Source organism: Enhydra lutris, unplaced genomic scaffold (genome assembly GCF_002288905.1).
Source record: "Enhydra lutris kenyoni isolate GAN:26980312 unplaced genomic scaffold, ASM228890v2 scaffoldscaffold53, whole genome shotgun sequence".
Classification (NCBI taxonomy): Eukaryota; Metazoa; Chordata; class Mammalia; order Carnivora; family Mustelidae; genus Enhydra; species Enhydra lutris.
In genome coordinates, this window is record NW_019154137.1 from 12,339,623 (window position 1) to 12,351,316 (window position 11,694).

Genomic DNA, 11,694 nt, shown 5'->3' on the forward strand with positions numbered 1-11,694 from the left:
GAGAGGCAGAGGGAGAAGCAGGCTCCCTGTGGAGCAGGGAACCCGATGCAGGACTTGATGCCAGGACCCTGGGATCATGATCTGAGCCGAAGGCAGCCGCTTAACCGACTGAGCCACCCAGGTGCCCAATACTGTTGTTTTCCAAGTGCTCTGTCCCTGAACCCCACCCTTCAACCTCTTGGTCTAGGACTTACAGGCCAGAAACAGTTAAGTGAACCCCTTTTCCTTCTTACCTCTGCATTTTCAAAACCACCCCCTACTCTGATCCTACTGTATTTATCTGGCCAAGATATATTTCCCATATGTCCTGCCTTCTTTTGGTTTGGTGTCTAATTACCTAATTATCTTTCCCTCATTCTCTGTCCCAGGGTCAGACTCGCAGTCACTCACTAGCATCCAGTTGGTACATTCGACCGGAGGACCCTGGTGGCTGCTCCCCTTCCTGCCCCACCTCCACTGCCCACCATCTTCCTGCCAACTTAACCAGATATGATCGGGCCTCGGAAGCCGGTGTTAGTGATCCCACCAGTCCACAGCATGCCGTCTAGATCTTTGGCACTTACTGAGAATACCAAACACACTTTGTACTTAAGTCTTCCCTCTACGGGATCTTCTATAGGACCATAGAAAGGATTTGCATTCTAGAATTTGAAGTCCAGATTCTAGATTCACTTATTGGCTTCACTTCTCTGAGCTCGTTTTCTCATTTCTCACTCGTAAAACGGGGCTCAGGGACTGTGCCACCCAGTCGTTAGGATGATAAAAAAGAGTTATTTTTAGAAAGAGTTCTGGAAGCTGCACACTTCTGGGTGGGTATTAAGTTCCCCAGCCCTGCCACCACCCCCTTCTCCTTGGTTCATGTAAAATTAGAGCTTTGGGGGTGATGAGGGAGTAACAGGCCAATCAGCATAAAGCCAGCCCACCTAAACCTCTCTGCCTAACCAGTTATTCTGACGACCAGTTTGCCTAAAAGTCAAAGTAGTAATTTTGAAAGAAGGCATTTTGTACCAATTTTCCTAAGAGGCAATTCCAGCATAATGTCGTATTTTTAAAGCACTATGTCACAATCTGCAGCATCTTGTCAATGATGAGATTATTTTATATGCTTGTGTGTGGCTTTTTCTATTTTATCTCCTATTGAACAGTTTTTTTTTAAACAAGCTTTTTAACAAGTTTGTTTGCAGACTCTTTCTTAAAATTCTGTATTTCTAGCACCAAATACCTGCCAAGTCTGTAGAATATTCCACAATATTTATCGAATGCACCTTTCTGATCACGCCCGTCTTCTTCTCGCTGGGTGGTACTCTGCTTTGTGTATGCCTGTGTGCACCTAATGAGTTGATTAACCAAATTAGCGTGTACGCATGCTCCTTTCTGTTCTGCAAGATATTGGCGTTTCGACAGCAAGCATGAAGGAGTGAGACAGATGGGGCAGAATTGTATTGAACTCCTTGCATTTTATTTTTCAGGCTTTCTCATTTATCAAGCAGCTCTATTTTGTGAAACATAAAATGATACATACAAAGTCATTACCAAGTGTACTTATTGCAGGAAACATAACCATTTTCAGGAAAGGCAACCTGACTAAAAAGTCCCGAAAGTGTTCAAAAGTAGATAAAATTAGAAGACACCCACCAAGGATATAAAACAGCTTTGAGTAGGAATCCCACCTTTAACCAGAATGTCTTTATACCAATTGCTTTGTAAAACGCTTTAAATGACACCAAAGGAAGAAAAAAAAGGACACCCAAACAGATGCCCAAACACTTAAAAGTGGACTGAACGTTATGGGAACCGGTCATTAAGCACAGAGGTTCCTTTCATGAGTTTGTGGCCAAGTGGTTCGAGGCCGTTTGACCTGGAATCGATCTGGGATGCAGGCACTTACCTCCGTGCAAGGGCAGTATATGGGCACGGGGACAACTGTGGACCTTGGGGGACAGAAATGCCCCTCCTGAACATGATCTTCAAGAGTAAGGGTGAATTGTCAGCTTTTAACTCTTTATTATAAAGACATATTTACACAGAACAATCTTTACAAACACAGTGAACACAATTATGGGAAGGAGACAATTTCTTAAAGAAAAGGGCCTTAATATCTTTGTATAAATTAGTATAAGAATCATACACAATCATTTTAAATAAGACAGGACCCCAGCCACCTACTGCTCTCTTCTGCCCTGTGTCTCTGGACGTGACCAACTTTCCCCCCTAACCCACGGGGCTGGCTGGACAGCTGCTGAGGCAGGAGACGCAGAAAGGAGGAGGGAAAAGAAGACCCAATCCCTGGTGGGGGCATCAGTGGCAGACGAGGCTTTCTGGACCCTGGCCAGCCCCCACTGCCAGCCCGAGGGCTGTGGGGGAAGCGGGTGCTCAGCCCAGCTCCTCAGGGTGGGCCTTGAAGCAGCAGCGGCAGCAGCAGCATCAGCAGCAGCGGAAGTGAGGGGGAGAGGCGGTTAGGCGACGTCGGGGTTACCATGGGACTCGGAGGGTCCTGACTCCCCCTGTCCCCACACATACATAGGTGGGCCATCAGGCTCTGGTCTCCCATTTCCTCCCTCCTGGGAGGCCTCTGAGAAGGAAGCCTGCTCAGACCTGTATTTCCTCCCATCTTTCCTTCCTTCCGTCCTTCTCTCCTTCCTTCCCTCCCTTCCTTCTTCTCCCCCTTGCCCCTCCCCTAAGGGAAGGCCACTGGGAAAGAAAGTCCAGTCAACGTGAAGGGAAGGCTACCGAGTCCAATTACTTAAGGCTACATCCTGGCTAGCGAAAACCAGTATTGGGATTGGCATTGGCATGGGAGACTCAGTACCTGAGCTGTCCCTGTGAGAACACACGGGCTTTGGTAGCACTGCGGGAAGGGGGCAGCTGGCCAGGGACCTTTTCAGCCCAGGTCGGGGAATGGACCAGCAGGGGCAGGCCAGGGAGGCAGGAGCAGCTGGGTCCCCATACCACCATGGGGCAGTTCATAGCTGGCCTGCCCCTCCCTTCCCAGCCACCCCCAGCCCCCCAACCACGGGAAAGGCACTCAATGTGTTTTGAAAAGATATCATCAAGAGGGAAGAGGACATCATCAAGTGGGAGTGGGGAGACCTGGGTCCTCATTCTGGCTGTGCGGTGACCCCGAATAAGAATAGGTTGCTGTCCCTCTCCAGGCCTGGTTTTACATGAGTTTGCATAAGGAGGCGGAGCTAAGTGATCACCAAGGTTCATTTTGGCTCTGACATTCTTTGATTCTTGGCAAAAAACACTCATCCTGTTTGGCTTTTGCTCCTGGGAGGGTACAGAACCATCTCCTGAGTGAGAGCTTGAACTAGCGGGCAAGGGAGGGAGGGAGTTGGGGGGTGAGGTGGGGGACAGTGTTAGGAGACACAGAGAGGTGACAAAGTACTTCATGGCCCCTCTCCTTCACCTCTTCCTGAAGCCAAACATGGCATGTGGAAAAGGCCACAGCAGCTAGTCCTCCTCTTCTCCAATGCTTTCCCACTCCCCTTTGCCAGAGGACTGAGCCCCATTCCAATGCTCCCCAAGGCACCTTGTCTGCATCCCAATCAATGCCCCAGCCCCTCTAACCAGCACCTCCTTGAAGGGTGAAGGGTCCCTTGGACTCAAAAGCCTGGGACCTGCTGGAGCCCCCTGAAGAAGGGAATGTTACCCACCCAGCCCCGATGAGGGAAGGAAGGGCTGAGCAAAGCTTGGGCTGTTGGGCAGGGAGAAGTGGGGACTAGGGGAAGGGGAGGGCTGGGGAGAAGGCCAGCCTTCCAGTGCTGGGTCTCCAGAGTCAGTCCAGGGAAGGGCCAGGAAGAGGAGCTGGATGGATCCGTGGAAAGAAAGGGAACCATCCGAACTAGGGGCAGGTCCACGCCATTCCGGGAAGCTGGTGGGTGAGAAGAGTCGGGACCATCAGCAGTGAGGACAGGTGTGAGAAGAGAGGCGAATGGAAGTGAGGGCTCCAGAGAAGCAGACCAATCTATGGAGTAGCCAGATTCGCAGGTGACGGGCACTCAGGGGCCCCTTCAGTCCTAAAGAGACAAAAATGACCAGAGAAGAAGTCACCGACATGCCCTAGGTCAAAGGAACTAGCCGGGAAAGGAAAGGAGATAGCCTTCGTTTCCCTCTTCCCACAACCCTGAATCTAAAGCCCAAGGTCCCTGAGTTGGTGCCACTTTGTCGGGGGTATAGAGGTGAGAGAACAGGCCAGGCCTCAGGGGCAGGCTCAGGCCTTGCTTTCTCTGCTACTGCCTTGGATTTTTCTTTCTTTCCCATGGCTCTGGGCAGCGCTCTTCTTCTTCTCTGCCTGCTGTCCCCCAAGGCACTCTGCTCCCCTCCCCTACTCTGATGAAGATCCACCCTGCACACCAGTAGGATACTCTGAGGCACTCTTCTCTGGCTCAACAAGGTCCCCCAGGACTTCTAGAACTCTCCAACTGGGCCAGCCTGCCCAACCCCAGGCAGCAGAGTGGAGGGGAGCTGGCACCCCATTCCTGGGGAGTCAGGAGATCAGCCCCAGGTGTCAAGCCCCTCTCTGAGCCTTGGTCTCCAAGTCCATAAAACAAAGGGGTAAGATGGGTGCTCCGTAAGCCCCAGTGTTCCGTGCGGGCCTGGAAGGGCTTGGTGTGGGTGTCTGGCCTGCGAGACGCAGCAGAGTCACCTTCCTTCCAGGCTGTCCCTCCCCTGCTCCTTCGCTGCCCATTAACCAAAGGCTCAAGTACCTGCTTCAGAAAGGCATGGGGCCCTTGTGGGAGAGGCGTGGCCGCTGGCGGCGAAATTTCCTCCGACCGCCCTGCCAGGGACCCGGTCCATTCCTTGAGCCTCTGGGCTGCACCAGGTGGCGGACGTTGCCCTCCTCCAGCCCCTTGCCATCAGCAGGCTGCAGCAGGGGCCCTGCAGGAAGAGGAAAGCCTGTTAGCCAAGAGGGCTGATGCGAATGGGCAGAAGTAGTCCTCTTCAAGGCTTCTCTTTGCTTTGACCTTCCATCTTGGTGAACAGTTTGCCATTTTTACACTGGCCTGGGCCAAAACCTACTACTCACATCTTGCAATGTATGGAGCTGACTTTACGTCCCTTTGGCAGTTCTACCATGTTTCTGGCAGGCACAAACATGTTCTTCATTTAGAACATGTGGGTAGAGTATGGGGCATATGTCTGCACTTGGTCAGAGCGCAGCAAGAAGAAACTCCCCATTGTACCCTGGCAACGGACACACTGAAAACATTTCACACATACAATGAAATGAATCCCCCGCCACCATGTCCCCATCACCCAGATTCAACAGTTATCCAGGTGGTTTCACAGAGGCTTTTGTTATCCCTTTTGTTTTTTTTCCTTTGTGGAAGTATTCTACAGCAAATCCAGAACATCATGTCATTGTCCTCCGACATCCTTCGATCTGCAGGTGACCCACCTTTGAGGACTTGAGATCCCATCCCTCACCCCTGGACATCTCATCAGTTTTTTGGCATTCCCGAGGCTCCCTTGCTGATCACAGGGAGATCCCTGTAATCTCCCTGTTGGCATGGCTGGGGTGGGGTGGGGGTTGTCTCTGACCCTGTGTCTCTGTGTGCCTTAAGCTGGGTTCTATTCATATATTCTTAGAGGCCAAGAAATATTATCTGAATGGATGAGTGAACCAATGAGTGAATGGTCACTTGAGGCAGCGAGTCTGGTCATCAGGAGCAGTGTGAGCTCCTGCAGCTGGCACCTCCCCCCACCGAGTGCCTTATCTCCTTTCATCCCCACATCACACCCAATCCCGTGTCTGATGTAATTCCTGCCATTTAGATTCCTGGTGGCTTCTCTCCAGCTTTCCGGCACTCTGCTCTACATCTGCCCACACCTGGCTTGGAGGAGAAGGCTCCTGATGCCAGGCCAAGCCCTGACAATGGAACCCGAGTGGTGCTGGGTGTTCTTGGGTGCAGTGAGGGAGAAGTCACCTGGGCCAGCTCTCACAAAGGCTGCAGCACAGCCAGGGAAGGCGAGCTTGCGCTCTGGAAACAAGCCTGGGCTCTGGAAGCAGGCCGAAGAGGGAGGTGAGATGGTGCTGGGCAGAAGGCGGATTGCAGGGAACCTGTGAAATATGGCTTCTGAGGTCAGTGATCACAAATCCCATGCTCTCTCCTCCCACACCACTGGATTCGACTTCAGCTATATCCCGGCCCCTGAAGCCCCATTTCCATCCATCCGGGCATCCCCACAACTAGCTCACAGTTTCCATATCACCACCCGTTGGCTGCTAGCCCCCCAGTCATACCCCTGGCTGCTCTTCCTTTCCCTCCTCCTTCCTCCAGCATCCCCATGCTTTGGTTCCTCTGTTGGCTCCTTGGCTCTAGTGATTTCTCCTCCATTTGCACACAATTTCCAGGCAGTTATCCTCCACTTGGGCCAAAAGCAGGCGAGGTTTGTCCTTTGGGCCCTCCCCACCCAGGCTCCGGGGGCCTGCTGCTGTCTCAGACATGCAAGCCCACTGCACACATGCACACACTCTAGTCCCCCACTCCGCCTTCTCCAAGAAAAGTCACAGGCCTGTTAGGACCCTACTGTTTACCAGCCACATTTCTGTGCTTCTTGTTGGGGTGGGTTAATGCATCAGCTCCTCCCCCAGTGAGAATTAAAACCTACCACGTAACAAGAATGAAAACATAAATTATGTTCACACTTTGGGGCAGTGGGGCAGGAGGCAACTTTTGTCTGTCATGAAGCCATTTGTAAAAGGGCTGAGCCAGGGAAGGAGAGAGGAGGGAAGGACCTTCACTAAGCGCCCCCACCCCTGACTTCAGCTGCTGCAGCTTCTGCCCTATGTTTTGGGGGTCCCCTCAAGGCCCTCCCTGACCACTGGGGGGGGGTAGGAAGGATGCTGATGAGGAGTCCCATACCAAAGGCACAGTCAGGGCAGGAAGGACTGTGCTGAGGGTGTGGCCAGGTGGAGGGAAGAACCCTAGGGGCCTTGATCATGTGAGGCCTTGGTTCTTGAGTCTGTGACCCCGACTGCTAGGGGCGGAGTGGGTGTGGGCCGATGACACAGATTACGGCTTCAGCGGTAGAGTGGGCATGGAGAGTGCCCAGATGGGTAGGGTATCACCTCCAAATATTCAGCACCCAGGACTGTGAATGTTGGTGGCAGTAAGGGAAGGAGGGCTGGGGTAAAAGGCCCTAAGTGGGGGAGGCCAAAACCAGGATGGGGAGTGGGGATGGGGGCTCAGACTCCGGCCAGGGAAACATCTAGACTCCAAGCCGGCAGAGAAGAACTACCTTGAGCTGACTGAGCACTCAGCCAGGCCCTAGAGAATGGCCACCCAGAAGGCCCCGGCACATTGCACCTCCTAGGCGGGGGGCTCACTGTCCTCTTTGTAGCCAGAGGTCTGCAGCTCCTCCCACACTCTGATCCCATCACCCACTTGTTTCCTTCTGCTTTTGACTCTGCATCTGGCTTCCCCTACGACAAGTTGACACCCGAAATGTGGGCTTTCTCCTGTCCGTTTTAGAGGCTGTAGATTCACATCAGTGCGGAGGTCTTGGCTACACAACAGAACCGCCCTTCAGAAATGGGGGCCATCCTCAGTGCACTTAAATATTTTCTTCTAACTCATGTGCTGCTTCAACAGAGGCTGGGGGCAATCCCCCAAAGAATCTGAAGCCTAGAGGGACTGGAGCCCCTGCTCTCTGAAGCACCATCAGAATGAAGCCTTGGCCTCTCAGCACTGAGAGCTGCGTGCAGGGCTGAACAGGGACTGGTTTTCTCGAGGCCTGAACTCCAGCCCTGCTGGCGCACAAAGAGGTGCGTGTGACTTTTCAGGAACATGCCAGCCTCACCAGGAATGACACGGCTGCTTCTCCTCTCGCCATCTAGTCTATCTGGTGACTGCTTTAAAAGCCCTCATGAGTGCTTGGTGGGGGGACCCTGCTGGGTATGCCCCCTCCTGGCGCTGCAGGTCTCTCCCTGCTGAGGCATCTGTCCTTGGACTGCTCAGCCCTCCACCCCAGTGCCCTGAGCTATCTTCCCATGCCAGCTTCGCTGACCTTGGACATGTCACGGCCTGGCAGCCTGGCCCTCCACTTCCCTTGCATTAGTCTTCTGCCCCAGAGGCCTGACTCAGGTTACAAGAGTGCTTAGTACTTAGGAACTGGGATGGAGTCGAGGTGCCCCCTCCCCGAGAGGGTGAGGTACACTAGGCTGTCCTTACACTAGCACTGTGACTGCAGGCTTTGAGCTAGGGCTGAGGAGGGGAGGAGGAGAAGGAGGGAGAGGGGCAGAGGGGTGTTCAGATAAGAGCAAGAGACACTTGGCCCTGGCCCAGCAGCTCTCAGACTCAGAAGAGCAAGGTGTATCTCAGGTCAGGAAGCAGTGGAGGAGTTTGTGTGTGTTTGGTGAGGGAGGAGGCTCAGACATTCCAAGTCAGGACAGAGTGCACTGTGGAGGAAGCAAGGTTTTCAGGCCTGGGAATTTTTTTTTTTATGATTTATTTATTAGAGCGGGGAGGTGTAAGCAAGAGTGGGAGGGGCAGAGGGAGACAGAGAGAGACTCTCAAGCAGACTCCTCTCTGAGCGTGGAGCCTGATGTGGGGGGTGGGGAGCTCAATCTCAGGACCCTGAGATCATGACCTGAGGTGAAAACAAGAGTCAGCCACTCAACCGACTGTGCCATCCAGGCACCCCCTGGGCCTCTGGGACTTTGACTGGAGACTCTGGCTGGGGAGAGCATGCAAGCCTGGGCAAGGGCAAGGTGGTTCTGGGGTCCCTGTTTCTGACCCAGGACGGGAGGCAGGAGGAGCAGGACATGAGTACCTGGATCCTTGGCTGGTGGCCACCTATACAAAAGTGTCCCTCCTTGGCTCCTAGAGATGTCACGAGGGGGAGAACATTGTGAGAGCCCAGTGTCCAGTGCCAGGCTTAAGCAAAAGGTGAGGGCAATAAATTTACCAAATAAGGGCACAAAGGTAGATGACTGAATAAAGAAGGGTGAATTAAAGCAAGATGGGACAGGGTCTGCACCAAACACAGTGTTCCCTTCCCTTGAAACTAGCTGTCCCCTTTACCAGCTGGACCCCAAAAGCGTCCTAGTAGTGGTCAGTTGCCCAAGCGTCTCCCCATAACCTCTGGGGGAGCCCCAAGTAGGCAGATCAGGAAGCCCCAGCTTCCTCCAGGACACCCTCTCTGTACCCACTCTTTCTTCCCTGACGGTACCACTTAGGACTGTTTGCTGGTGGTGGTGTCCTGCGGGTGTCTCATCTTGCCAACTGCACTGGATGGAAGGCACCCGAAGGGCAAGCCCACATGGTGTTCTTCATTCCTATCTTCTGCTCTCTGTTAACCTGCCTGACAGGAGTTTCTGAGGAAAAGGCTGCTCCCTTCTTACCAAGGAAGAGGTTCCTGCAGCACTTGGGCGCTGAAGAAGACAACTGGACAGCTAGCTAAAGGCAGGGGGTGCCAGAGCTAACCTACGCACCTTCCTGAGAAGCCAGGCTGTGCTCCCAGGGTGAAGGCCCTTCCGAAAGGCAAGAGCAGAGAAAGGAGGCAGCCTACCGAGAGAGAAGTGGAGGCTCGCCAGGCCCTTCCGCGGCTCCTGGGCTGCAGGCCATCCTCCTCCTGCTCTGGAGAGTCTGAACTAAGTAGGGCCCCATGCCCTTCATCTAGGAAACTGCACTGCCCTCTCCTTCCCTCTGCTCCCACCTCTCTGTGACTCCAGCCCTGGCACTGGCATTTGTCCACCTGGTCTTGGCCTTCCCCTTGTGTGGGGCCAGGCAGGCAGCAGTGACAGCTGGATCACAGAACTGTGGAAGCTGGAGGTAGGAGCTGACAGCCCCAGGAGACACGGACACACAGGGGAAAGGCAGCCTGGGCTGGGGCTGCCAGGGCATTGCTGGGACCCGGTCTGGGGAGGGCAAGGGAGCACCAGTGCCAAGTATGCCAGGTGAGGGGGGTGTGGTGCAGGTGGGGGAGAATGGTCTTCCCCTCACAGAATTGCATGGAGGTGTCAAGTCAGGCATATGTTTCCCCGTGTGGTGCCTGGAGACAAGGGACCTAAGGTGAAGCGTGTCTGTGCCAGAGCTGAGTAAAAGGCTGGAGCCAGGATATCCAAGGAGGAGGGCCCGGGGAAGCGCGGAGTCTGTGGGGAGGACCTCTTGTTCGGGAGCAGGAGAGCAGACCAGATAAGACCTTGGGGCAAGGGAAGAGAAGACCAGCCTGGCCGGGCCCTGCCAGCTCGGCCGGAGAAAGGCTGCCTCTGCTCCCATGCGGGCTGAAAGGAGCAACAGCTGGGCTCCACGCCGCCGCCCCCGCCGCGCGCTCCTGCCTATGCAACAAGTGTCACGTCTGCATCTTGGCACATCATCCCGAGTGGCCCGCGCCCCGCGACCGGCGCGCGACCCCTAACCTCCAGGGGCCGGACAAGCTTCAACTCGGGAGGCCAGACCCCAGGCTCAGGTCAGGCTCCCTCCACTGATCCGTGGGGAGCGGGACATGCTCCCCCCAGGCACATACCCTCCACCATGTGGGGTGCAGGGCGCGGGACCCTGGGTGCACGCCCGCGGCCCCGACCTCCTCGGACTTCAAGGGGCCGCCCGGAGGGGCAAGGCGCCAGGCGGGTGATGCCCGAGACCGAGCCGAGCCCCCTCTCGGAGACAGCCGTCGCCCCGGCCGGCCCGGTCCCCGGCCCGGGACGCCCTGTCAGTGAGTCCGCGGCCCGGCGCAGCGGGCGCGTGGCTGCTCCTGCTCTGCTAGCGCCCGGGTCCCGGGAGGCTGAGAGCTCGCGAGTCGGGGGCGGAGGAAAGGGAGCGCGTGGGCGGCGGTCCAGGAGGGCGGCGAGGGGCGCGCGGGCGAGCCGCGGGGCACGCACTCACCTCCACACGCCGCAGTCAGGGAGAGCCAGAGCAGCAGGAGCGCCTGCATGCAGCGCCGCAGATTCATGCTGCTCCTCGGCCGCGCCGCCGCAGCCCGGGCCAGGGGGCGGGGAGGCCGGGCGCCCCGAGGCTGGGAAAGGCGCGAGCCGCGGACCGTGCGTGCGTGCGTGCGGGCGCGGAGCTCGCGTGGCTCTCCGGCTGCGCCGCGGGCTGGCCGCCTGCCGCGTCCGCTGGCCGCTGCTTCTGCTGCAGCCTCCCTCTCCTGCGGCGGGGCAGCGCGGCCAAGCGGGCCTCCGCGAGCGGCTCCGGGGACCGCGGCAAGCTCTTTCCAGGAGGCTGGCTGCTCGGCCGAGGCTCCAGCTGCCCGTGGCCCAGAATGCCAGCGAGAATGCTCCCCGCTCACTCCAGGGGCTGCATTTTGTAGCTTGTGGCTTGGCCGCGAGCCCACTTGGTCATGTGGTCATTGGGAGGCCTGGAGGGGGGGCAGGAAGAGGGAGAGGGAGCGAGCCTCCCGCACCGCCCCCCTCCCAGCACGCCTTCTGCAGCCCCAGGCTGGGCGCGAGAGGGAACCTCGAGGTGGCCCTACAACAAAGGCGGCACAGCCGCTCTGACAACCCACAACCGCTCCCAGGACAATGCCCGCCTGGCCGGGGGCCAGAGGGTTTCGGAGACCTGAAGGTTTTCAAACACAGGAAGCATTTGGGCGGTGGAGGGGCACACTTAACCCTTTCTCACCTCCCTTCCTTAAGGGCTGTCAAGGAACCTGGGCGCTCCAGGGAGGACCTGGCCCAGGCTGCCCCCACTCATCCCCTCCACCTCTGACCGGCTCCTTGCCGCTGCCACTCCAGCCAAGATCCCCCTC

At 56.1% G+C, this 11,694-nt stretch overlaps 1 protein-coding gene across 1 annotated transcript; it reads right to left on the bottom strand.

Moving 5' to 3' along the window:
* Positions 1-1,447: 1,447 nt before the first annotated feature.
* On the bottom strand, positions 1,448-10,967 carry LOC111157276 (apelin). Its single transcript, XM_022518570.1, has 3 exons — positions 10,833-10,967; positions 4,710-4,881; positions 1,448-4,019 (listed from the first exon to the last, which is right to left on the bottom strand). The coding sequence occupies exons 1-2, from the start codon at positions 10,897-10,899 to the stop codon at positions 4,715-4,717; spliced, it is 234 nt and encodes a 77-aa protein (XP_022374278.1). The 5' UTR covers positions 10,900-10,967; the 3' UTR covers positions 1,448-4,019; positions 4,710-4,714.
* Between the last annotated feature and the right edge of the window lie 727 nt (positions 10,968-11,694).